Source organism: Vanellus vanellus (assembly GCF_965231255.1).
Source record: "Vanellus vanellus genome assembly, chromosome: 2".
In the NCBI taxonomy this organism is placed as follows: Eukaryota; Metazoa; Chordata; class Aves; order Charadriiformes; family Charadriidae; genus Vanellus; species Vanellus vanellus.
The window spans coordinates 75,338,214-75,364,986 of record NC_138906.1 but is presented as its reverse complement, the minus strand read 5'-3'; the positions used below and the strand labels follow the sequence as shown (position 1 = coordinate 75,364,986).

The 26,773-nt window shown below is 40.7% G+C and overlaps 1 protein-coding gene across 1 annotated transcript in view; it reads left to right on the top strand.

Annotated features, from left to right (window-relative positions):
* The window catches only part of DSP (desmoplakin), a gene marked incomplete at both ends in the record, with an annotated part of 38,254 nt that extends 11,712 nt beyond the window's left edge, over nucleotides 1-26,542 (top strand). Inside the window, 20 exons of the mRNA XM_082479889.1 lie at nucleotides 2,587-2,715; nucleotides 3,933-3,983; nucleotides 4,965-5,126; nucleotides 6,072-6,176; nucleotides 7,413-7,508; nucleotides 7,752-7,877; nucleotides 8,467-8,619; nucleotides 10,128-10,282; nucleotides 10,683-10,809; nucleotides 11,335-11,539; nucleotides 12,050-12,267; nucleotides 13,064-13,230; nucleotides 13,549-13,687; nucleotides 14,939-15,132; nucleotides 16,021-16,183; nucleotides 16,778-16,861; nucleotides 17,841-17,948; nucleotides 18,582-18,680; nucleotides 19,515-21,806; nucleotides 23,348-26,542. Of these exons, the coding sequence (XP_082336015.1) occupies nucleotides 2,587-2,715; nucleotides 3,933-3,983; nucleotides 4,965-5,126; nucleotides 6,072-6,176; nucleotides 7,413-7,508; nucleotides 7,752-7,877; nucleotides 8,467-8,619; nucleotides 10,128-10,282; nucleotides 10,683-10,809; nucleotides 11,335-11,539; nucleotides 12,050-12,267; nucleotides 13,064-13,230; nucleotides 13,549-13,687; nucleotides 14,939-15,132; nucleotides 16,021-16,183; nucleotides 16,778-16,861; nucleotides 17,841-17,948; nucleotides 18,582-18,680; nucleotides 19,515-21,806; nucleotides 23,348-26,542 (7,968 nt within the window). The remainder of the gene's footprint in view (nucleotides 1-2,586; nucleotides 2,716-3,932; nucleotides 3,984-4,964; nucleotides 5,127-6,071; nucleotides 6,177-7,412; nucleotides 7,509-7,751; nucleotides 7,878-8,466; nucleotides 8,620-10,127; nucleotides 10,283-10,682; nucleotides 10,810-11,334; nucleotides 11,540-12,049; nucleotides 12,268-13,063; nucleotides 13,231-13,548; nucleotides 13,688-14,938; nucleotides 15,133-16,020; nucleotides 16,184-16,777; nucleotides 16,862-17,840; nucleotides 17,949-18,581; nucleotides 18,681-19,514; nucleotides 21,807-23,347) is intronic.
* Nucleotides 26,543-26,773: the final 231 nt, after the last annotated feature.

Here is a 26,773-nt window from a genome sequence, read left to right as displayed (position 1 = left end):
ACCTGGTGGTGTTTATGAATGTCACCTCGTATGCAGTAGTAATGTTGTGGGTGCCAGTAGAAAATTAAAAGTACACGTGAACGCTTGTATATTATTCCAAGTTCCTCTTTTTATTTTTTTAATTACAGTATTGTCCATGTAGTGAGTTTCCACTGAAATATGAACATGAATTTGGGGTCTCCTTTTGCAGAGGAAAAAGTGTGAAAGTTAGATTTGAACGCTAAGTGAGACACAGCTGTTAACACAACAAAAGGCATTGGCATGTTTGTGTTAGAGATTATTATGCTCGATATTTCCTTCCTTTCTTCCACAGGTTTCCTTTAGGATTCATATTTATCTTAACCCTTTATACAGATAGGGCCAGCTTCACAGATTTAACCATTGTCCGGTATTTTACAGTTGTTCTCCCCCTCTAATCTATCTTTGTCACAGAGAGAGCCAGAAGGTAGAGCTGATTGCCACAGGATTTGACTTTCAGAAGTCACTGCTGAAATAATCAGCTTCAGCATTTTTGTGTGTATCTGTTGCATGCACAGAATAAAATTGCACATGCACAGCTGTTGATGATGTAACCTGGAGTAGAAAACACATGTTGAGAGCCTGTAGCCTGGTTTTGTGCTGCTGAAGTGAAAGTTGTGTTTGTGGGTAGACAGCCCTTTCTGAGAGATTGGTAGGGAGGATAGAACAAGTTGGCTGAAGTTATACTTTACAGATGCTTTGTAAATTGAAATTGCGTTATTTTGTTCTCTCTTTATTAGGCTGTTTCTTAGTGATCCTGTCATTGTTATCTGTGTATGGTGTTTGCCAGGTGGCTGCTATGGAAGCCAGATGAGGAGGGGAGAGCTCTGTACAGTTCCCATACTTTCATGAGTGCTAGTCATAGTCTAGTCTTCCAGTGCCCTCCCATAGTGTGGCATGTTTTAGAGGAAGAAGGGGAAGTGGAGATGCACTCCTTGAGTGCTAACGTGTATAAGCATCATGCCAGGAGAGCAACAGCAGATATGATTGCTCTATACACACTGTGGGAGAGCTGGCTAATCATCAGACCTGCCACGATTTGAGGAGCAATGTTGGACAGACACTGGGCAGGCTTCCAGTGATGAAAGACTGTGAACATGCTGCACCTCTCGAAGTTGCCACGTGACACCCTGCCCAGACACCCCTTGCTAAGCACAGGGAGCATAAGCAAGTGCTTTATAACTGTGTTCCCACACAAAAGGCTTGCTCACTCTCCCTTCTTCAGTCCTTAAGGCAAAGCTGATATGGGGCCAGTAAGCTCTTAGCTCCCTGTTCGGCTTTTGAGTTTTCTTAGGGAAAACTTTCCACCATGCCTCTTCTTACCTGGCTGTGTCTCATTACCTGCTCACATTGGGACCAGGATAATGTTTCTCCTAGTAACGTGGTGAGGTGTGGGAAAAAGGTCTGAGCAGCTGTGGTTTTCTGATGGTGTTTTTGTTTGCTGTCTGGATGGTTTGCTGACGGGAGAATCAGGTGATAGGAGGGTCGGTCAAATTTCCAGTGCAGAATTAGGGAAAGTGTAGTGAAATCCAGACAGCCTTTGTTCATGTACTGGCAGCCAGCCAGGACTGCTGCTGTCGCTACAGACTCTTTAGACTGTTTAAATATAATGAGAAGGGTCAAAGTCCTGTAACTTTTAGATGGCTGAATGCAAAATGGTTTTGTTTCTTGGATCGTTTTCAACACTGCCTTTGAAGCCCTTATGCTGGAGCACGGTTTGGGCTTTATTGTCATCTGTTGACTCATAGAGATTTGGCTTCAGGCTGGTAATTACCAAATTCAGTCCCAACCCAAGATTGAGATATCTATTTCTTTACCGTGTGTGTGCGCAGACAGGTGTTCAGGCAGAGGTGGCGTATAAAAGATGATTTGGAGTTTGAGGACCTGAATTGTGAATTCAGTAGCTTTTAATATTTGAAAATAATGAAACAAAGAACTGCTGTCAGGTAGTTTTAGAGTTAGTAATTATCCAGGTGTATTACTGTTTTTCAAAGGCTGTTCCTAGAGATTTTCACTCGGCATCCTACAATAAATATTGCCAAAATGCAAGACAAATAACATGTTCTATAATAATCTCTGTTTTTTCATTTAGTTTGACTGCATTTAGCTGAAGTTATTGACGTTTACATGAACATAATTAAAATGGAAACGTAGCATATTTGGCTACAGAACTTGACTCTGGGATTTTCACATGAATTGCATGAATAGCGTTGTTTGATTAAGTCATAATTTATTTTCAGAGTGATAAGAATGTAACTATACTGTAGAACACAAAAGAACAGTTTGGTCCAAAGAAAACAGGTGAAAATACACTACCGAGTGTGCTTCATCTAGTCTAATTTTAAGCAACTTAAATATTTTCCCTACATTGTTTCTTTTACTTTGGGAGCCTGTCACAAAGTTTAAGTGATGACAATTTTAAGAAATTGTAACCCCCTATTCTGAACTTCCCTTTGTTCAGTTTTAATCTCTCTTGCATAGTCATGTTTCCTTCAGTTCAATTCTTTTATGGTCCGATTTAGATAATAATGTTGGAAATGAAAGTACAAATACTGTCTCTTTTCTTAGGCTGAAATGGAGCTAGTGAAATGGGGGTTTGATGCAGCATCCATTGAGCAACAAATTGGTGACCATAGGAGGACTCACAATGCCATTGGGGACTATCGCTGGCACCTGGACAAAGTCAAAACAGATCTGGTAATTACTGTCTTCCCTTACACGTTGCTTGGTCTAGATTTATGTTATTGGCTCGCTGGTGTTCTGCTACAAAAAGGAAATCTAAGTAGCTCAGCTTCTCTTCAGAAAGCACTGGTGTCATGATGATAGCAATGACTTTCACCCTAATAGTTATTGCTTCATTATTATTTTGTGTTTCACTTCTTTCCCCAGAATTTTAAAATGAAAAATTAGTAGCTATTTAACACTTTGTTGTTGTGTACCAAGGCTGGCAAATAAATATTGCAACATTTTTTGTGAGAATGGCTGAGAATGGCTAAGAATGACTATTCTTACTTTCTGCCTAGTTACATGAAAACAAGAAAGTGAAAGGATAAGGTGGGTGTTTAGATACAGCCTTGAGTAATGAGGGAATTTCTGTGAAAAATGCCAAAATTCTGGGCAAAGCTTAGAGCTTTTCTTAGGTGTGGGCTTTTTCGTGGATTTTTTTTTTTCTTAGCCCCTCTGAGGCTTCTGTTCCCTCTGGATTTTGTGCTTGGAATAAAGACAACACTGAAAATGCAGTAGTTAACTTTCTCTCCTATCAGCCCAGCAGCTAGGTATTAGGAGAGAAGAGACTTACTTCAATTTCCATTCTTCTTTTCTGTTAATTGCTCACACAGATAGGAAGAGAGAGAGTTGGATCTAAAGAGAAGGCACTCCATTCTGGAGCTCTGATCTCTCAGCCAGGCTGAAGAGTGGAAGGAGTGTTACTTCCTTTTCCCTTCTGCTTCAAATAGGAATGGTGATAGTCTGGCCCTATGGAATACCAGTTCCAAGGTTGTGCAGGTTCCCAGCCATAGAAATGTGAATGAAAATTGGAATCTTCTGCTTGCATCGTAGTTTATACTACTTCATAATCTCCAAAGCTAGCTCTAGGACTAGCTGTTTCCCCATGGCTGTCTAGGAGTTTGGTATAAAAAGAGATCCAGTTTCGGGAACTGTTTTGGTATTACAGGGGTATGTGCAACCTTGCTTAGGTACTAAGCATCCCTGAGGGAAGTAAGTTTGTCCAAGCCTTGGTTTTATACTTCTTTTGGTCCTCCAGCCATGCAGATCTGCTACTTACCTATGTCTCTTGCAGGCATTTGCAGTTTACCACCTGTAGTTATAACATTATGATACTGACACTGTAAAGGAAATATTGGCAAATAGGCAACTTTAAAAGGCTCACTAAATATTTGCTGTCTCTATTTCAGCGGGAGAAGGCTGCGGTTCATCAGCTGGAAGAAGAATATGAAGGACTTCTGGTAAGCGTGAGCTGTGTTCATGTCTGATAAGCTCTATGATGAATGCTCTTTTTGCTTTATTAACACCTGTGGGATAGTCAAGGAACACTTCAGGTTTCAACAGAGTGACAGATACGTAATTAAATAATTCTATTCAGCAGCAAACTGACAGTGCTTTGCAGTTTCTGTAAGGTTCAGTTGGAGTCATGAACTTGAGATTAATTCATTACCTGGTGTATAATTGACTTACCCTCACAAGGAAGTTTCTAGTTTGCACCTGGTGAAGGGAATTGGTCACTATGCAGGTGAAGAGTAGGACTCTACCTCCTTAATGGGAGTAAATGTAGCGATGAAGTTAGTCTATATATGAAACTTTAAAAGTTACTCAAACGTGGGATTAGAACCAAATTCTGTGTAGGGCTGTGCATCTTCTCTGCTTTGGATCTTCATGTAAAATACAGTGAGAATCTTGTGCAAATGGTAGCTTTACCCCTTGGGATTGGAAGCTGATTCTTCTACACATTCTGAGCAACAGGATGTGTATTTTGACTCGAGGACAGAGAATGAATCTTTTCATGGAGTGTCATCTGTGCAAAAGGTGCTGCTACAAGATCAAAAATGTACTATGAGCAGCAAATGCAAGTAACAATGATGTTAAATGTTCAGACATTTCTTGTATTTTTTTCCCATGCCTTTTTGCTTGCTTGCCTACGTCTGCTACTCTTGTGTTTGAAATGACTTTCAGAAGCTGCTGACTTCAGGTTCCCATTGTTCTATAAATCCAGACACATTGTCCACTGCCCATTGACAGCAGATTTCATAGTTTTATAAAACCAGGCACATTATCTGCTGTCCATAGCCAATAGGTTTTATAGATGTGTGGTTTTTACTGTTATTTTATTAAAAAAAAAAAAAGGACATGCTGTGCTCGTGGCTTCCCCTTCTCCACCCACCACAGGCATTTCTGTCTTTATGGCTTCTCATTTCTGGAATTCCTTGCAGAAATACTCCTTTGAGAGAATGGATCAGCTCCGTCAATTCCAGAACCTCATCCAAGCCACCAGCAGAGAGATCATGTGGATCAATGACTGTGAGGAAGAGGAGCTTCTCTACGATTGGAGTGACAGAAACACTGATATCGCCAGGAAGCAGGAGGCCTTCTCTGTAAGATAGCTCAATCTCCCCATGCTTTCTGTGGGCCCTCTTTTGGGACAGTGAGGGAGGAACAGCCTGCCTCAGGGGAACTGATCACAGGACAGGCATTTCTTCACTCTTTACATGTTCCTGGGGATTTTTATCAACACTTTTGGATTAAGTACTGTGTGACAACCTTTTGAGTCAAGATTGGATGTCTAGTGGAAGATTGTGCTCCCATTCAACCAGTTGTCATGGTTTCTTTTGCCTTTGGAAGCTGGCCTTATCAGTAGTCTGCTGTGGACTAGGAATCACATGTAAATTGTGCACACAGTCATTATGTTGGCATGCTAAACTAAGGGACTTGAATCAAGCAGTTTAATTCTCCCTTTTTATTTAATATGTAGGGGTTAGGAGGTCCCTGTATTTGGCCCTGATTGTCTGTCACCAGGTAGTAGAGCTATACCAGAGGGAACTACTCTATTCCTCTGATGATTTTGCCAGCAGCGCATTGAGAACGTGGTCAGAGGTAGTTTGCACTGCTCCCTGTCTTCTCTGGATATGTAGGGAAGTTGAGCATGTGCATTTCTTTAACCAATATTGGTGCTCATCAGCAAATTGAAAAGGGAATGAAAGTTTACACTATTAAGGAAGTTCCTTTTTATTTTTTTCAGTTCAGTTGTTCTGGATGTTGCAAGAGGCAGTCATTTTTTCTTCCATCATTCCTAGGAAAGGCAGCACTTTGGATGCTTTGCTCTGTGATGCGGCAAGCCTAGAGACTAGGACTGAGATGATTATACCTTCTTCTTTGACTCTACTGTCTTCATAATTAACTTCAGTACACTGAGTAGAATTACTATGTAGTGTTAGCAGGCATAATTTTACATTATCACAACTATCTGGAAGATTTTAAGTAAATCATCCTGTGTAATGTACGTTGGGGGGCATGTTTAATGCTGTGTTTTGGTTGTTTAGAAACGCATGAGTGAACTGGAGCTTAAAGAAAAAGAACTCAACAAGCTAAAGCAAGAAAGTGATCAGCTAGTGCTCAACCAGCACCCTGCTTCAGACAAAATCGAGGTGAGTTATACTTTGTGTGATTTCATTTGCTCCTTTAGTTACTATATGGGAAAAATTCTCAGTGAAAGTCTGCAAATGAAGTGCTGCATTTGGACCTGAGAAGGGTTTGCCTGACAAAAAGCATGTCCATTTTTATCCAGCTCTATCAGCTGCTCTAATAAATGTTACTGCCTTCCTCTACAAACCTGGCCACAACAACTGCAGGCTTCTTAAGAGCTATGTGTAGAGCTCTCATTGCTTTCAAATTTGATGGTAGCTGCATGTAAAAATTAATACGATGCTTAGGGAGTTGTCTGAATGTATTGAAATTGCTCTATCTTGTTTGAGTTGACTACAGTGCAGTGGTATTTACGGTAGAAAGGCATGTCGTTGTTCTTCTGCTATCTTAGTAGCCATGTTTTGAAGAAAGCCACACCCTTTGAGGGTTTATATTTAATCCAGGTGCAAATACTTTCTGCAACTGAAATTCATAGTGCATTTCTACAGCTTAGCCAAGTCATTATTGCCTTCACATCTTGGTGTATATTTACCTTTCAATTACAAAGTCTGCAACAATTTGGAAAATCTTATTTTACTAGGAAATGCTGGAGTTGTTATAGTTCTGAGAGTGCATAAGAACCCTGAAACTGAAAGAAGCTAATAGGGAAAAAAGAGTCCTTTCTGCTTTTCAGTGTATTTACTTTGTTAACTGTTATCATGTTGTGTAAAATCGCCATTCATATTTCTTCTGTGGTCAGTTTCTGCCTTAAAGGAAAGATCCTTGTAAGGTCCAGCAGTGAAGTAAAACGTTGTATGTAATTTTTTAAAGAATATACGTGAGGAGTACTTGAAGTTTGAATTTAAAAATATTAATCATTAAAAAATCATGTTTGACAGTCTTCCTTGGAAGAAGAGTATGACAATTTGCAATTGAAATATTTTATTTGCACTACTGTTTGTGCATTTCACCCCTTTTTGTTCATGCACTTCAGGCTTTATGCTGATCAAACAAAATTCAAGTCATGAACAAATTTCTCTCTGCATCCCACAAGCAGGTATTTAAATCTTTTCAGTTAGGTAGATGCTTAGAAGTTGGGCAACTATTTGCATGAATTACATTATTCTGGTGTGCATGAATTTGTTTTAGCAGATTTTTCATTTGCATTTATGTGGAGCATAAATAGTTTTGCTTGAGTCTAGGTATGGGAGGGAGATCAGTGTCGTGGTTTGAGTTTTGTATATTACTATTTTTGTTAGGCTTACATGGATACATTACAAACTCAGTGGAGCTGGATTCTTCAGATCACCAAATGCATTGATGTTCATCTGAAAGAGAATGCGGCTTACTTCCAGGTGAGTAGTGATGTGGAGAATTCACACTACTTTTGTTAAAAGTGTGATTCCCATCACAGATATTTTTTTCTGTACCAAAATCTTTCTAAATCCATGCACAATGCATAACACACTGTTACCATACTGTAAATGCTAACATTCTGCCAGATGTGTACTGGGATTTCTCATTAAAGGAATCCATTGATTTTTATCAGACATTTTTAAGAGCTGTGTACATGTGAAATCAAAACTTTTCTCCTGTAGTTCTTTGAAGAGGCCCAAGCCACAGAGTGCTACCTGAAAAACTTACAAGACTCCATCAGAAAGAAGTTCATCTGTGATAAGAGCATGTCACTGCAGTCTTTGCTGGAGCAGATCAAAGAGCTGGAGGTACTGTCACACTCACCTGACAGGTTATGTTCTACTTTTCTTGGTAATCAGTTGCCCTCTTCGGATACCAAATGTAAACCCGGGTGTACTGCAATGTTTATGTACAGGACTGTATGAACTTGAAACCATAATGGTATATTCCTGCCCATTTCTTAGGCAAGCCTACAAATAGATCAGTGTTATGTTAATTTGTGTAATACTGTTTGGGAACTTTGATTTCTTTGTAAATCTGGAATAAGCCCAACAAATTCCCAAGTTTCTGACATGCTAAAAAATTAAAAAAAGGAAAGACTTTCATTCGTAGGTAATACAATAGATTTTGCCTCAAAGGATAAGTGCATTTAATAAATGATTAATTGTGCCACTTTATACCACTGTAGTCTATTTGAAAGGACTTTACTTGTAGCTTTTTTAGCTAACTGTTTACTCATCCTACAATTCCAAATTGAATATACTGGAGGAAAACGGTCAGTGATGTAAAAGGGCAGTTGATGAAGTCATTTTTGAGAGTGTAGTTACTACTTTTGTTTTTTGTTGTTAGCAAATTCTTTTTAGAATGATTTTTTTAACATACAATTGATTTTTGCAGAATGAACGAGAGAGAATTCTTGAATACAAGAGGCAAGTGCAGAGTTTGGTGAATAAATCCAAGAAGATTGTGCAGTTGAAGCCACGTAACCCAGACTACCGGAGTAACAAGCCCATTATCCTCAAGGCTCTGTGTGACTACAAACAGGATCTGGTACTGTATCCCTTTTTGGCTGATAACGAACATCATGTAAACTAGAACATGGCAAATGATTTAGTAAAAAAACTTGAGCTGATAGGTGTAACCCCTTTGCTTTTCATCAGCATTTAAATTTCTTGGATGAAAAAGTTCTGACTTTCATGCAATTATGAATAAACAAATTAAGTTCTGGTTGGTTAATAAATTTGGTCAAAATGATTGTCCGTTAAATAGCATTAATACTCATAGTTCAAATTAGCACAGAAAAGTTTCATTGATAATTGGGTTAGGGTTCTTATACAGATGCTTCCCAGCATCTACCCCTTTCTTTTGGTGATTGCTCACCCTTCCAGTGTCTGTCTGGGGTCTTTAGGTCAACACTTCATCTAACAAAATGAGGCAATGTACAATAAGTCATTGGTATCCTGAGTTTTTTGCTGGATGGAGTATGAAATTGATGGTTGTGGTTTTTTTCCTTCTTAGTACTGGGGCTGCCTGAGTTTATTCTCTTTTTTTTTTTTCTTAACAGTCTGCTTAGATGCATTTTCTGCTTATATGCTCTTTCTCTTCACTGGTTCTCAGCTATCTGCTTTTCCTGTTCTGTTATCTATAAAACTTGTTTTACCTGATTCACTACGTTTCACTCCTGCAGTGACCAGTAATTGATCGCTGTGATTTGTGTTTATGGTCTGGGGTTTCTGCTATCCACTCTGTGTCTGTGATCTTCTGTACCACCTTTTATTCCACAGTCACAGAAGTTCAGGACTTGTTGCTACTATAAGCAAAGCTAAACAAATTTAGACAAGGGTTACCTGACTGCTTGGCAATTGCTTTTAGAGTTAAGCATGCTAAATTCTGCTCAGGTGAAGGTAAGCCCAGAACAAGTCTGGAGCCCCTGTGCATTCAGGTCAATGCAAAGCCTTTTACTAGTTCTGTCAAAAACCTATCTGCTGGCTGTAGAGGTGTGATGGAAGGAGAGAGTCCTGTCAGGATAAATGATAGGAGGGGCTTCCCCCTCTTGGATGTGACTGAGTTTTAACCTGCACCATGGCCACACCCACGGCTGCAGGGTGTCAGGATTTCTGGAGGCTGGGGCTAGTGGATCTAGCTCTGCTGCACTTCCTCCCAGTCTCTTTGCAAATATGGAGGCAGCACTGAGCATCCTTATGCCTCCAGCTCACTGGCTTACAGCCATACATGTTTGCATAGCTTACTGTGGCCATGTGTCCATGCTCGGCCTTCGAGGCTTGTAATGGCAAGTCTGATGATCAGCTGGACTGGAAAATGCTCAGAGTGTTTTGTGGCTCCCCCTTGGTTTTCTTGGGTTTTCTTCACATGGAAACCAGATTCAGGGAGAAGGGGTTAATGTCTTGCCCCAGTATAAAGCCAAGATGCACACCCAGACCTGGCAGCTGGGAAGCAGTCCCACTTCTGTGATCTAGGTGCATCTTCCTTGTCTGTCTCTCCTAGAACCCCCATCTTAGTTAACTAAAGAAAAAAATGTTGTTCTGCATTCCTTACAGAAAACAGTGCGCAAAGGAGATGAATGTATCCTGAAGGATAATAATGAGCGCAGCAAGTGGCTGGTGACTGGCCCCGGAGGAGTGGATATGCTGGTGCCATCTGTTAGTCTTATCATCCCACCCCCCAATCCATTAGCAGTGGATCTTGCTACCAAGTGAGTTGCTGCCCGGGTTTGGGCACTTACAACTGGGATTAAATAGAACGACTTTGCTCAAAATAGCAACCAACCACAAAATCTGGTCTGTGGCTTGATCAGGCACTGTTTGGGGGAGATGGTGGGGATTAAGGACTAGACCCTTGACTTGAGTAAACTTACTTTAGTGAAGCTTGTTGGGATTTAAGCTGGGATCTAAAAATATTTAAAACTTAACTTCTACAAGGTTTTTCTCATCTCTAATAATGTGAGTCATGAATAAATTAATTTCCAAGATTTTTTTCTAGTAGACAACAAGCCTTAACACATTCCATATCTGGTGGATGTTTCTTGGGCTGTTTTGTAGCTATGCTACAAGGACACACACATTTTGACCATGAAATTTCTTTTCTCATCCCAGAATTGAGCAGTACTACGAAGCTATTTTAGCTTTGTGGAACCAGCTGTATATCAACATGAAGAGCCTGGTATCTTGGCATTATTGCATGATTGACATTGAGAAAATCAGAGCGATGACTATTGCCAAGGTAAGACTCCAGCTGGCCTTACCTGTAGACCAGGGACATCCAATGACCTGACCTATGGTGTCCTCAACAGCGCTTGCTGTGTCCTGTGTAGATGTAGGTTCTGCAAAACTGTGGGCCTTCTTTTTGCTGGGTTGCACAGTTATATATGGAAGTTGTTGTTTTATTAAAGGAGGAGCAAAATGCTTTCACATTCAAACATGATAGGGATAAATGGGAAGATTAGCTAAGGAGATTTATTGCATACTTGCTGTACTTGTTCCTGCTATGCAAGGCCATGGATAGACAGAGTAAGAGGTAGAATTTCAAACTATTCTGAAATTATGAAACAGCTATAACAAGAATAGATTAGCTCGGAGGGCACTTCTAGCACTGTACTTTTAGAGGCAGCCTGGGTAGTTTTTATTCTAAAATGCGATTCCTTTGTATTTTTTCTATAGGGGTATTAGTTTGTTCCTTATGATTAACTAGTCACAAACCTTCCCCAATTGCTTCTTTTTTTCAAAATTCTCTTCTTCCTCATTGCAGCTGAAAACTATGCGTAAGGAAGATTACCAAAAAATAATAACTGACCTGGAGATCCATTATCAAGAATTCCTAAGGAACAGCCAAGGCTCAGAGATGTTTGGTGATGAAGACAAGCGAAAGATCCAGACTCAGTTCACTGATGCTCAGAAGCACTACCAAACCTTGATTATACAGCTGCCCAATCAACCAAGGCAGCCACAAACAGGTTTGTCCTCCTTCTATTTTTTTTTTGTAGGGATTGTACTGCTTGGATTTCTTTGTTTTGGGGGTGGTGGTGCATTCTTTTTATGTGAAAATGTTCTCATTAACATATGAACGGAAACATGTTCAAGAATTGTACTGCTGTCTTCCAACATAACAAAACTGGCCATGTGCAGGGAAGAGTATGTTTTGTTCTCCTTTCTGTGGTGTGAATCTGGGAATAGTCCTCTGAAGTTCATGGAACTTGCTGGGAAAATGTGAGTAATTTAGTCCATCTGTTAAGAGTTCAGTTATTAGGAAGCAAAACCTCACTGCTGCATGTGAGGAAACAAGTTTCTCTTTTTGTGAAGGGGAGATTTCATTACTTGAAACAGCTGCCTAAGGGCCCAGATCTTCTACCTGGTCTCAGTTCTACAGATCAAATCAGTGCTTAGGTCACTTTGGCACTGCATTGGCTTTCTATATGAGGTGCTCGGTTCTCTTGCAGTTGACATTTATCCAATTCATTTTACAGTGGTCCCAACTGAGACCTGTCCTCTGGGTTCCTCAAACACCATTATTGTTAATGAGAGAAACCGAGAACATGAGAAGCAAGAGGCCTGGCTGCTGATGGAGCTCCAGAAACTTCGGCGTCAGATTGAAGCTTCTGAGATTCGGATGGTTCAAAGGGCTCCTCTTGGAGTGGATCAAGGGGCTGTACATGACTTTTCAGTCAGAATAAAGGACTTAGAGGTAACTGTGGATGTTTTTCTTTGAGCATCTGAAGCTCAGTATGACTCTGTGTTGCAGAGCATGTTGCTATTGTATTTCTGATCAGCTGGGAAAGACATACATCCTGAGCAGAAAATTCTCAATTGGAAGCTAACCATGATGATTTGAATTGGAATTTAGCTCCTATGTAGAAAAAGTTGACTCTTGGATTTTAGAAGTCAAATTCTGTCAGGCAAAGAATACAGAAAGCCTGATGTCAAGTGGACATGAGCTCATGTTAAGCCTCATCCAGGTTAAAGCACTATTAATACCATTTTGCATGGACCCCACTTTGCCACCTACCTCTGAAGTGCTGTCTGTGGGATGCAGAGTGGATAGACAAGGCTTACAAACTCCCTCTCCCAGTTCTTAAGATTTGAAGGAGACTGGAGAGAGATTAGTAAGAAAACAGAACAGGTTCAGTATATGAGAAATTCCCCTGAGGCAATGAGGTTGCAAAGGTCTGAAGAGCAGCAGGACCTCTGCACATCTACTGAGTGTGGTAGGCAGCTGGCAGCAAAGCGCTCTGCTTTCAACAGAGCCGTTTCAGAGCGGATGAGGTGCTCAAAAAGAGGTATTACCTGTTGTGGACTGTGCACAAAAGAAACCGCCCGATGTTACTTACCTTGAAGAAAGCAGGCTCCGACACTGGTTCAGTCCTCAGTCAGGCTGGTTACATAACAGTGGACTATTTGGATAAGGAGTCCAATTGCATATGTGCTGTAGAATGATCATTCAGCCACCAAAAGTGTGTAAATCAGGCATTCTCTTTCCTTAGGGCGTGCAGAATGACTCTCAAATAATGGCTGAAACCCTCAATAAGCATAAGGACCTGCTGCCTAACTTCAGAGGCTGTGAAAAGTATGTGTACTTGCAGTCAGAGATAAATGCCCTATTTCAAAAACTGGAAAATATTAATGGTGTTTCTGCTGGCTACTTAGACAGGTAAGAAAATGGAGTTCATGGCAATAAATCATTTACTTTCTTCCATAATTCTTAGTCTAGAAACCTGCCTTTTGTCACCAGTAGTGTAACATTACACCTTCTTTCCTAAAAATGCTGTACATGTAGGTAGAAACAGACATTTATCTGAACTTCTTCCCTTTTCTAGAAGACTTTTTAAAAAAAAAAAAGTGAGAATCACGGGTATCACTGATATTTCTTCTGTATTGTCTATTCTTTTTAACTAATGATCCGCAATTAGAAATTTCACCTTTCCTGGGCCAGTCCATAACAGATTTTTTCTTGTGTTATTTATTTTAGCTTGAACGCATTGAGGTGTCTGCTCCAGATTATTTTACAAACAGAAGATGTGATCAGAGTTTTTGAAGTCAGGCTTTCTGAAGAGGAGACTGTTCCTTTGGATCTTGATAAAGTGGAGGCTTATCGAGCTTGTCTGAAGGTGAGAGGCCAAGATCCAAGGACACAGCAAAGCAAAATTCATAGCTGCCAGCACTGGGCTATTGAACTGGGTGAAACCTTTCCAAAACCACAGGAGGTGGAAATGCGGATCCTGTTGTATTTTATGACATAGACATACAATGCTTTTGCAAATTATTAGAAGGAATTTATGCATTACTACTTCTTCCATCCCCTAGTTCTTGCTGCCCCCACAGGATAGCCAGTGGCATGGAAGGTCTCTGTAACCCATTTCTGTACAAAATTATCTGTGTTTATTTGTATCATTTATGAAGCTAGATTTGAAGGAAATACCTCTTTTCTTGCAAAAAGGCCTGTTAATTGGCCTTGTCATCTAGTTGTAACAAGTAAATTTGAGTGTTATTGCATGTCCTGGTTTTGCCATAGAGTCCATTTCAAATCTTACAGTCAGAACTATCCATCCTGTACAATGGGAGAAGGCAAAGAATAACTGCTTTGCTGAGCACGAAGTTGGCTTGCAGAACCAGTCTTTATCTGGCACTGAGCTGGTCCTTTTATGAACTTTGGGAGAATAGGGACTCCTTCATTCTTTCCTGTTCTCAGGTGTAGTATGGAAAAAGTGCGTAGGTGGCACAAATGGAGCACAAACAGGTTACTTTCTTACCATGTTAAGTGAGACCTGCCGTTGAGTTGTTGGGAGTTGTTCTTAGCTGGTGTAAATTTGAGCTACACAAAAAAAATGCTTGAGCATATTATGAAAGAATGCAGTAATCCCTGTGACTAGGTGACGCAAGGCAGACCACCACCTGCACTACATATGCCATTAGGTGATACCCCACAGTATGCCAGTATGTGCACACAAACAAGTGTGTGTGTAAGGAAAGATGTCCATGCAATATGTTTATAAAAATGTAAACAGGGGAAAAAAATCTGTGCCAATTTTTAGGTAACATTTAAAAACTAGATATGCCAATCCTGAGGCTTGATTCCATAGCTATGACAAGTGCAGGAATCTTTTATACTTCAACGAAATTTTCTAGTCAATTGTTTGTATGAACAAGTAAGGCAGGCTCTTCCCTGCTTACACATTCTTAAGTCCTACCAAAGGAGGTGTTTCACTTTAAATATGTTAAGTCCAGCTGACATCAGTGTACATACCTTACTGAATTAGAAACAAAACAAAATCTTTAGATCTCAATACATTGTGCCTATTGTTGATGGTTAAATTCCTCTCAAGAATAAAACATATGACAATATATTGGTTTTTCTCTAGAAAATGAAAGCAGACCTAAACATGAAGAAATCGCTACTGAATGCCCTGGAAAACGAGCTACAGAAAACGCTTCAGATTCACTCACAGTCTTGCCAGTCATATACCTTGTATGACATGGACATTGGAAAATTCTGTGACAAAGTTACCCAGCTAATAGACCGCTGGCAGAGAGCTGATAAGCAGATAGATAACAGGTTTGATTATATTTTCTAATAGCTTCTTCCTTATTGCTATTGTTACTAAGATAATTTTAACAGCGAGTCTAAAAGAACTGATGTGCACTACTCATCACTTCCAGAGGACAAATTATGACTTCAGGGCAATAAAACTAGAGCAACTGTGAATAAGCTGAACATACTTTAAAAGGGATTGTGTAAGGCCAAGCAGGAAAATGTAGTTATTCGTGAAAATGTATAACCTATATGCTAAGGAGTTGTTCTAATTATCTAATTATTCTTTTAATTCTTGCTAATGTTCTTGGATTAAGTACTTCCAGTCAACATTTTCCCCTCAAACAAAGGAACCATGTTTATTCCTGAATACCCTGTACCTGAGGGTTAAAAAATTAACACTTAAGAATTAAGTAAAAAAATCCCAACAATTATTTTTCCTAATGCTTTATTTTACCGAAGGCATATTCTGATTGTTTGTGGGTTTTTTTTGAGTGTGGTGTGTTTTGTTTTGTTTTTACTTCAGGGCAAAATCTAGTCCTTGTAATAAAAATTGGCTGGCTACTGGTTGTTTTGGTGAAAATTGAGAACAAGAGTACTGAAGTCAGTGAACTTGATTCTTATCACTGCAAGGTTTTATCCGTCCCTCACTTAGTTGACAGGAAGCGGCAGCCTCTGTGTATTTCAGAGTTACTCAAAAGTGAGGCACTAAAACCCCATGTTGGCTGACTAATAACCAGGACAGTTCTCATTTATTTGAAATTTTTGTTCAGCATTTCCTTTTAGAGCTTCCCGTAGTTTTACATAGTTTATTACTGTGTTCTATTTCTGAAAAGTGTTTGAAGAGAGACAAAGAAAATGCACTTTCCATTTTGACAGTTTTCTCTGATTGTTTTGTTTTTTTTTTTCTAGATCATGGGATTTAGAAAGGCAGATCAAACAGCTGAAAACTTACCGGGATCTCTACCAGGCACTGTGCAAATGGATCTGTGATGCCAAGCGCAGGCAGGATTCTATTGAGTCCATGAAGCTGTGCGATTGCAATGCTATCATGAGATACCTGCATGATCAGAAGGTATTCAGCACCTGAATGAGTTGTCTTCAATAACCTGGATTTTAAATTGTTTTACTATTCAGAAAATATCAGTATCAAGGCAGCCTGCAGTACAGTGGCCTGTTTTGAATTATAAAGTACACAAGCTACCAGAAAACACCACATGTGTAGAAGGCAGGAGAGAGGATATTATCCTCATTACTTTCTGTCAGCACTGCTACAGATTATGAATAAGACTTTTTGGCTCCTGCACGATCACTGACACTTACATATACCAGCTTTGAATTAATTCAAGGGACTGTATGATGGTGCAACTTATGGGACAAATTATAGCACAAAAATAAAAAGTGACAAAATACATCTAAGCTAAAGTCAAGGAACTTTCCTCCCCAGCTCTGAGGGTTGTTCAGTTGCTAGTCATTCTTTCTGAGGACAACCTTCTCATGCACAGGAAGCTTGCCAGTGTGAAAACTGCACAGCTACCAGTCGGGTCTAAACCTCTTGGGTTGCAGTGGTCTCATCCTGCAGGTGCCTACTAATGGAGGCAGTGTGTACAGGAGGAAATACTGGTGAATCTTGAGGGAGTGCTTCACAGCTCACTTTTTTTCTTGACAGAACTTGCACAACGAAATCTGTGGGAAGCGAGACAAAGTTGAGGAGCTTCTCAAGCATGCAGATCAATGTTCCGCTGCAATTAAGGTACTTGGATTTCAGCATTTTTATGGGGTGTGGTTTTTCATGGTCAGGCTCATCCCATTGTCTCTGCTTTCCTGGCAGGTGAAATGTCAGCTCCCTGATGTGCGTGTGCAGAAATTGCTGGGGTGAAGCACTTGTGTGTACAAAAATATAATGAAAGCAATTTGTGTTCTTGTCACCTGAAGACCACAGAATTATGCAGGAGATACGAGTGAGAGCTTCTCTTCAGGAGAATCAAAGCCTCCTTCTTGCCAGACCAAACTTTCCAGTTCACATGTTAAAAAATTAAGGGAGTAGAGAAGAGATTGGTAGTTTAGAAATTAGGTCTGATTAGAATCTGGTCTAGGAGGCAAGACAAATACAGATTAGCAGGAGGAATGGTGTGCAATAGCCATGAAAACCAAGATGATATAAAGGGAATGGTTTTGTGGTCTTTGCAGTTTTGTCATCTTTATATCCATGCTTTCTCCAGCTCAATCTTACTTTCTGTGACAAAGATGTTGCTATATACATGGCGTGGTGTATGTGATATGAAAGAGATAGAGAGACAGTTATTTCTGATGAAGTTTTGGTTAATAACAGTACCCAGACCAGTTGATCCCATGAATCTTTTTCACCTAGGGTTAGCCCTCAACTAATGGAAACATGCATCTTCCCTTTTTTGTAAAAAGTTTTTTCTCTTTTTCCCTTTGTCATTCTCCTCCATGAGTCTCCATAGTGGTACCCGAATTGATGAGCTTCTGTTTATGATACAGGATCATCTGTACATGGCCAGAGATATAAACAAGGGAAAACGTAGCTTTTTATTAAAAAAAAAAAACAAAAAAAAAAAACACAAAACCAAACCAAAACCCAAACAAAACAAAAAACAAAGCCCACAAAACCAACTCCAAAACTTTATTTGCATTTTGGGAAATGCAGATTCCCGGAGAGTTCCTTGGCAGTTGCTAAATGGGTATTACCTTTCCCTGTTGTTTTACAGGATTATGAACTACAAGTTGCTTCCTACAGTTCTGGATTAGAAACATTGCTCAACATACCTATCAAGAAGTGCGTGGTTCAGTCTCCTGCAGTGCTGATTCTGCAAGAGGTATCTTTCTTCTCTCCCTATCGGTCTTTTGAATTCATTTGTTTGTCCGTGTGAGCCATTGTGAGTCATAGCCAGCTGTATTCTAATAATTAGCACCGTCATTGGTAATGTGTACTAAGCACGTAAGCACAAGGAATTAGTGCAGAATAGTCTCTGTGCTGTAAAATCATATTGGGCTCATTCAGACAGTAGATTAGCCCTCAGGAATTTACCTCATTCCTATTCAATGTCCATTGCATACATATTGTGAGAAAGTAAGATTCATGCCCCAAGTGGTTTAGTCACTTTCAACCTGGGAATTAACCATTATTAAAAGTTTAACTTAGGTTACTTGTGACTGTCAGACAGGAAGAGCATGATGAACCAAGGGATGAAGCCTTGGATTTAATATTGCAGCAGCTGTGGGGGAAAATAATCTTGAAAAAGAAGGGGTAGGTTTACCGGAAGGGAGAATTTATACATCTGGGGTCCCCAGAAAGTCATGTGAATTTGTGAGGAGTGGAATTTGCTTTTTACTTTGCCAAGTAATATGTTTTCTGAAGTGGATTGGAATCCTTTAAATGATCTGAGATACCAGTGTGTTCATATCTAACTCTCTAGTACAAGCAGCTAACAATATTCTTTCTTTTCAAGGCTAGCGAGGCTCAGTCTCGCTACATAGAGCTTCTTACAAGATCAGGAGATTATTACAGATTCTTAAGTGAAATGTTAAAGAGCATGGAGGACTTGAAGGTAATCTGACTCTTTTATTTTCTTTACCTTCTGTTTTTATCACAGGTTAGCAAGTTATCACTGATCAAATATTTTCTGCTAAAGTACAGTGCAAAATAGTCCACAAAATAAAATCCTGAGCTCAGTGGTGTCCCATGAAGGAGGCATATAAGCAGTTTCATGCATCTTTTGTTAAAGAGTACAGTATCTTGCAAAGTTACCTTCAAGGTCATGTGTGAGGTGGAGAACATTAGCCCTCTTGGTAATTAGGAGGTGCTCATCAAAGCACGCAAGAGATCCTTCTCTGCCCATCAGAACCTTGACATCAGTGAGAGTACAGTTACCTTGGTGCTGAAAACTTGCTCCTCATGATTAAGGGGCCACACCTCGTTTCAGGCCATATCTACAGTGTTTCAAATGGAGTAACTCCTGATGTGATTCACCTCAGTGGAAACAGAGGCCCATTTAAGAGGTCACATATATGGAATGTGATTCACCTGTTTGAAAATTGTGGAAGTTCTAAATGACGCTATTTAATACTTTGCTGGTGAACTTGTGGTACTTCAGATTTTACTATTTGTTGCATCTCTCTCCCCCCGTCAAGTACCATTTTCCCTCTGAAAGTCATTATGCTGATTTCTGAATAAGGTTTGACTCTGAATAATTAAGGACTCCAGAATTTGTTGTGATGACATTAAATAAAAAAGGAGCTCTCATTGAAGCAGGAAAAAAAATATTTTGTAAGTTCTCAGTGTTGCAAATGTATATTGTGTTACATGTGATGATTTTGAAACAGTTGTGACAAATGTTTATGTGGGTTTTTTGTTTGTTTGTTTTTCTGCTATCATTTTTCAGATGAAAAACACCAAAATTGAACTTCTGGAAGAAGAACTTAGGCTTGCCAGGGATTCAAATTCAGAGACAAACAACAAACATAAATTCCTGGAGCAAAATCTGCAGAAGTATCAGATGGACATTTCTCAGCTGAAGGCAAAGCTGATGAGTTTGGAGGAGATGAAAAGACAAGCTGAAATGGATGGAAATTCTGCTAAGCAAAACCTGGACAAATGCTATGCTCAAATAAAGGATCTAAATGACAGAATAACCAGGCTGACTTACGAGACTGAAGATGAGAAAAGGAAAAGGAAGTTGCTGGAGGATAGATATGAGCAGCAGAAGAATGACTATGACCAGCTGCAGAAAACAAGACAAAATGAAAAAGACAGCCTTGGTTGGCAAAAGTTAGAGTCTGAGAAGGTCATCAAGGAGAAGGAGTACGAGATAGAAAGATTAAGGGTTCTTCTTCAGGACGAAGGCACACGGAAGAGGGAATATGAAAATGAGCTGGCTAAGGTAAGAAACCAGTTTAGCGAGGAGATGAGTAATTTAAAGAACAAGTATGAAACAGAAATTAATATTAAGAAGACCACAATCCAGCAGATAGCTGCACAGAAAGATGATGATGCAAAAGGCCTTAGAGCCCAGGTTGACAGACTGACAAGAGAAAACAGAGACCTTAAGGATGAGATTGTGAGGTTGAACGATGCCATTCTGCAAACCACAGATCAACGGAGGAGGGCAGAAGAGGATGCTCTTCAGCACAAGGCTTGCAGTTCTGAGGTGTCACAGCAAAAGCATCAGTTAGAGCTGGAGCTGAAACAGATCATTCAGCTTCGTGGTGAAGACAACTCAAGATACAAGCAGGCTCTTGAGGAGGCTGCCTCAACTATTCAGGATAAAACTAAGGAGCTGGAAAGGCTAAAGGCTCAGCTTCAGGAAGAGGCTAAAAGCCGATGGGAACTTGAGAATGAATTGGCTAAGGTAAGGAACAGTTATGATGAGGAAATTATTAGTTTAAAGAACAAATATGAAACTGAGATTAATATCACAAAGACCACAATTCATCAGGTCACCATGCAAAAGGAAGAGGACACAAATAATTATAGAACACAGCTTGATAATGCCATGAGAGAAAATAGAAATTTGTGTGAGGAAATTAGGAGACTGAAGAATACAATAAGTCAGACAACAGATAACCTACGGAAAATAGAAGAGAATGCCCAGCAGCAGAAGGCAGCTGGCTCAGAGCTTTCTCAGAAGAAACAGCAGCTGGAGATTGAGCTAAAACAAGTTATTCAGAGGCACTCTGATGAAAGCATGCGGTACAAACAGTCACTTGATGATGCTTCTAAGACCATTAAGGAAAGAAACAAAGAGATTGAAAGGCTGAGAAAGTTGTTGGATGTAGAAACAAGTCAGAGAAAAGAACTAGAGGATGAGAACAGTCAGTTAAAGAGAGTCCAGTTTGACCTGCAGAAAGCAAACACGAGTGCTACTGAGACAATTAACAAGCTGAGGATCCAAGAGCAGGAACTGGCCAGACTGAAAATTGACTATGAAAGAGTTTTGCAAGAGAAAAAAGGGAGGGATCAAGAAAGTGCAAAGTTCCAGAGCACTGTAAAAGACTTGCAAATCCAGAAACATAAGCTGGAGGAGGAACTTTGCAGGCAGAATAAAAACGTAATGGAGGAGACGTCCAGGAGGAAGAAATTGGAGGAGGAAATAGAAGGCATGAGGAGATCTCTCAGAGAGCAATCGGTTAAAATAACTAATCTCACACAGCAGATAGAGGAAGTGTCTATTGTAAAGAAGAGAAATGAAGATGACCTTAGACACCAAAGAGAAGTATTAGACGGTCATGTGAGAGAGAAGCAGAGATACATGGAGGAGATAAGAAAATACACGTCTGATATTGAGACTTTACGCCGTCAGTTGGTCCAAGAACAGGAGCAATTAAAACAGGCTCACCTACGATACGAGCACTTACAGAAAACCTCTGAGGAGAAAAGCAAAAACTTGAATGAGTGCAAAATAGAAATTGAAAGGCTTCAGTCTCTCACCGAGAACCTAACCAAGGAACACTTGTTACTGGAGGAAGAGCTACGAAATGTTAGATTGGAGTATGATGACCTCAGAATGGTCAGAAGTGAAGTTGATGAGAAAAATACTGCCATTGCTGAACTAAAGAATCAGCTTCAGACGAGCAGCAAGCAAACCCTGGAACTTCAGGGGTTGATTAATGATTTACAGAAAGAAAGGGAAAAATTGAGACAGGAAATTGAAAAATTCCAAAAGCAAGCTCTGGAGGTATTCACACATATTTTGATCCCAGCTTTACTGTCTCTCAGATACATAATTAATTGCAGTGTCCATTTGAATCAACTTAATTCACACTTTGCTGTTTAAGTTTGTTGTACTTGTGACTAATATCCCCTTTATGGCCCTTCTTGTTCATTTTTAAACAAAAATGGCAGGATTTGGCCACTTTCCTAGCCTCTTTACTCCCTGGGAGCTGTGCTAGGGAGCCATAAGCTGTCTTATTGTCTAGCTGAGCCTTGCCCTCAGCCCTTGCCCTGGGAGAAACCCTGGGTCTGTGCCAGTCTCCCCCAAATCATCCTGGGAGAAGATGGAGTACCACTGTGCTTTAGCTGTACCCTGCTGGCTGTGTGCTTCCCCAGGCTGTTTCAGCCGGGAAGGGCTAAAGCATTCCTTGGAGACTGACCCGAGTGCTATCACAAACTAAACCAGCTAAAAAGCCCAGAACCAACAAGCTGTCAACGTGCTGCTTAGCTGGGTAAGGTGTTGACTACCAGTGAGGATTAAAGATGATGTTGTCAGCTGTACCTAAGGTACTTAAAGCCTACATTTTGTTGACTGTTTTGGGGATTTATGTTCCTAAGTCACTAAGGGCACTTGCAAATTTTACTGTTGGCCCTTATTTCTTAAACTTGATGCAACAGCACAAAGAAAGAAAACTTTTTTTTTTTTTTTATTTCATTCTTCTGCCTGGTTTCTTGTCCAAAGAGCTACTGTTTAAATATATACAAGTGAGCACTTGTGAAAATGTTTCTTTGCTTTTTCCTGTACTTGCCCTTTATATTTCTTTTCTTGTTCCCATTCTCAGCTACTCTTTCCTTTATTCAATTTTTCTTTCCTTTACTTCAGAAATATTAATACTGATTTTTTAAAAATACTAACATTTAGGATTATCTGACATCTGTGCATATATATATGCATGTATTACAAATATATAAACTTGTATTCCGTTTAATATGGACTGTATGCAAATGTGCATGCTTGTAGGTGTTTGCATATAGGTATACATGTATGAAGACATTAAGTGAATTAAAATGTAAAGGAACACAGGTAAAATTGTTTGGAGTAACATGTGAAACTAATAGGGAAATGAAAAATGAGTCATATATTTCCTTTTTATCCATTTATGACCAGTCCTTAGCTGATACAAATTCTCCCAGGTTAGTAGGACTATGCCAGGGTACATCTGCTGAGCGTCAGACTCTTAATGAGTTTTGAATGCTCTGTGTATATGGGATGTGTTACAAAGTTATAAAGAGCTAACTAAATCGGCAGAAAATAAAGGCTATGGATAACAGAATGGAGTCTCCGGTGGCACTAGAGACACTGTCAGTGAAGCGATAATGTACCTTCACTGGTTTATGTGTATCCATGGTCTTGGGTAAGGCACTGCTGCAACTAGAATGTTTTCCAGTGGCAGCTTGCTGCAGGTTAAGTGACAGGCTGGAAAGCATTATAAGTGGACAGCATAACTCTAACCAGCATAAACTCTAACCATCCTCTCTTGGTTTATTTCTTCTTTAAAATTGTAGGCATCCAATAGGATTCAAGAATCCAAAAATCAATATAGTCACATTATGCAAGAAAGAGAAACCTTGCTGATAAAAATGAGTGCTTTGGAGCAAGACAAAGCCAGGCTGCAGAGATTGGAAGAGGAGCTGAACCGTTTGAAAGTTACCCTGGAATCAGAGTCTCGTTTGAAGCAACGCCTGGAAAGTGAGAAGCAACAAATCCTCAATGACCTCAATCAGTGGAAGAGCCAGCACTCCCGGACAGAAGAATCCATAAGGAAGATCCAGTGTGAGAGAGAGAAGAGTGAGAGGGAGAAGAACACCCTGAGGAGTGAGATTGAAAGGCTGCAGATGGAGATCAAACGGATCGAGGAGAGATACCGGTGCCGACTGGAAGAGACTGCTGTCAAAAACCAGTCAGAGTTGGAGTCTGAGCGTCTCAGGCTGCAAAGAGAAATCGAGAAACTCAAACAACGCCCATATGGGTCCCACAGATCTACACAGACTGAGGAAGACTTTTGTATTGATGCCTCCAAGTTGCTGTTCAGTGGGCTGCGGAAGAAGATTACAGCAATGCAGCTGTATGAGTGTCAGCTGATAGACAAACTCACACTGGATAAACTGCTGAAGGGGCAGAGGTCAGTGGAAGAAGTCGCAGCTGACATTGAACCCTACCTCAAAGGGGCAGGTGCTATTGCAGGGGTCTCTCTTTCACCCAGACAGAAGTACTCTTTTGTTGAGGCCAAACGGAATCAGCTGCTTACAGCAGAAAACGCAGTCCTGCTCTTAGAAGCCCAGGCAGCTACAGGAGGTGTGATAGACCCCCACCGAAACGAGATGTTAACTGTGGACAGTGCTATCGCCAGAGATCTGATCGAGTTTGATGACAGAGAACAAATATATACAGCAGAAAAGGCTATTACAGGATTTAAAGATCCTTTTTCGGGCAAAACCGTGCCGGTATCTGAAGCTATCAAGAAAAACTTGGTTGACAGAGAAACTGGGATTCGTCTGCTTGAAGCCCAGCTGGCTGTAGGAGGGATTGTTGATCCTGTCAACAGTGTTTTCCTACCCAAAGATGTAGCTTTATCTCGTGGGTTGATTGACAAAGACCTGTACAGGATCCTAAACAACTGCCAAGGCACTACAAAGAACTTCATTGATCCTACCACCAAAAAGGCAGTCACTTACATGCAGCTGAAGGAAAAATGTAGGATTGAGCCACACACTGGTCTGCTCCTCCTCCCAGTACAGAAGAGGAGTATGTCATTCCAAGGAATCAGGCAGCCCGTCTCAGCAGATGCACTGCTGGAGGCTGGAATTATTAAGGAATCAACAAGGAATGACTTGGAAAGAGGTGCAATTACAGTGGAAGAAGTGAGTGAGAGGATTATTGATTTCCTTCAGGGCTCTAGCTGTATTGCGGGTATTTACAATGAGGCTACTAAAGAGAAACTTGGCATTTACCAGGCTATGAAAATAGGTTTGGTTAGACCGGGGACAGCCCTTGAACTCCTAGAAGCCCAGGCAGCCACAGGGTTCATAGTGGATCCTGTCAGCAATGTGAGGCTGCCTGTTGAGGAAGCTTACAAAAGAGGCCTTGTTGGAATTGAATTTAAAGAGAAACTTCTCTCTGCTGAAAGAGCTGTCACTGGGTACAAAGACCCAGAAACTGGAAATATCATTTCTCTGTTTCAAGCAATGAACAAAGAGCTCATAGAGAGAGGCCATGGCATTCGTTTGCTGGAGGCCCAGATTGCTACCGGAGGAATCATTGACCCCAAAGAGAGCTACCGCTTGCCAGTAGAGACGGCCTACAAGCGTGGCTACTTCAATGAAGAGCTCAACCAGATCCTTAGTGATCCAAGTGATGACACCAAAGGGTTCTTTGATCCCAACACAGAGGAGAACTTGACATACTTGCAGCTGAAAGAAAGATGCATAAAGGATGATGCAACAGGGCTCTGCCTTTTGCCCCTGAGAGAGAAGAAGAAGGTGGTGCACACCTCACAGAAGAACACCCTTAGGAAGCGCCGGGTTGTCATTGTAGATCCAGAAACAAACAGGGAAATGTCTGTGCAGGAGGCATACAGCAAAGGCCTCATAGATTATGACACCTATACAGAACTAGCCGAACAGGAGTGTGAGTGGGAAGAAATAACTATTACAGGATCAGATGGTAGCAGTAGAGTAGTCCTAGTCGACAGAAAAACAGGTAGCCAGTATGATATCCAAGATGCTATTGATAAAGGTCTGGTTGAGAGGAAGTTTTTTGACCAGTACCGTTCTGGCAGTTTAAGCCTGACACAGTTTGCAGACATGATTTCCTGCCGTAATGGCACTGATGAGGTGTTTCGGCATGAGTCGGTGACTCGCTCTCCCACAGTGCTGAGTGTCAGGAGTTCTTCCTCGCTAATCAGGAGTGGTTCTTTCTCAGAGACACCAGAGGAGTGCAGTCCCATTGCAGCCATATTTGACACAGAAAACTTGGAGAAAATCTCCATTTCAGAAGCTATACAGCGGGGCATTGTGGATAGCATCACGGGGCAACGGTTACTTGAAGCCCAGGCCTGCACAGGGGGCATAATATGTCCTACTACAGGCCAGAGGCTTTCGCTTCAGGAAGCTGCTAGTCAAGGTATCATTGATCAGGATATGGCCACGCGTCTCAAACCAGCCCAGAAGGCCTTCATAGGGTTCGAAGGCATAAAGGGCGGACGCAAGAGGATGTCAGCAGCTGAAGCTGTGAAGGAAAAATGGTTGCCTTATGAGGCTGGGCAGCGGTTTCTTGAATTCCAGTACCTCACTGGAGGTCTCGTGGACCCAGAAGTGCGTGGAAGAATAAGTACTGAAGAAGCCATTAGGAATGGATTGATTGATGGTCGCGCTGCCCAGAAATTGCAAGACACGAACAGCTATCCCAAAATTCTGACCTGTCCCAAGACCAAACTGAAAATATCCTACAAAGATGCAATGAATCGGTCAATGGTGGAAGACATCACTGGGCTTAAACTCTTGGAAGCAGCCTCTGTTTCATCTAAAGGCATATCCAGTCCCTACAATGTCTCCTCGGCACCCGGCTCTCGCTCTGGCTCTCGCTCTGGCTCACGTTCCGGCTCACGCAGTGGGTCTAGGAGGGGAAGTTTTGATGCATCAGCAAGCTCTTCATATTCTTACTCATACTCAACCTTCAGCAGTGGGTCTATTGGGCGCTAGTAACAAGTGAGGGAATGTGTCTGCATTTTAATATCATTTAGATTATTCTATATCCCCTTTCCTGAAAAAAAAAACAAACAAACAAACAACCACCTCCAACAACAGAGTAACCCGAAGCAAAATCCTTAAGTCTTTTCTGGGTGTGTTCAATTTCTCTTCTGAAAAAGCTGTAAAATGCTTGAGTGCAAATTTATGGAATATACATTAGGGTATGCAAAAAGTCATATTTGT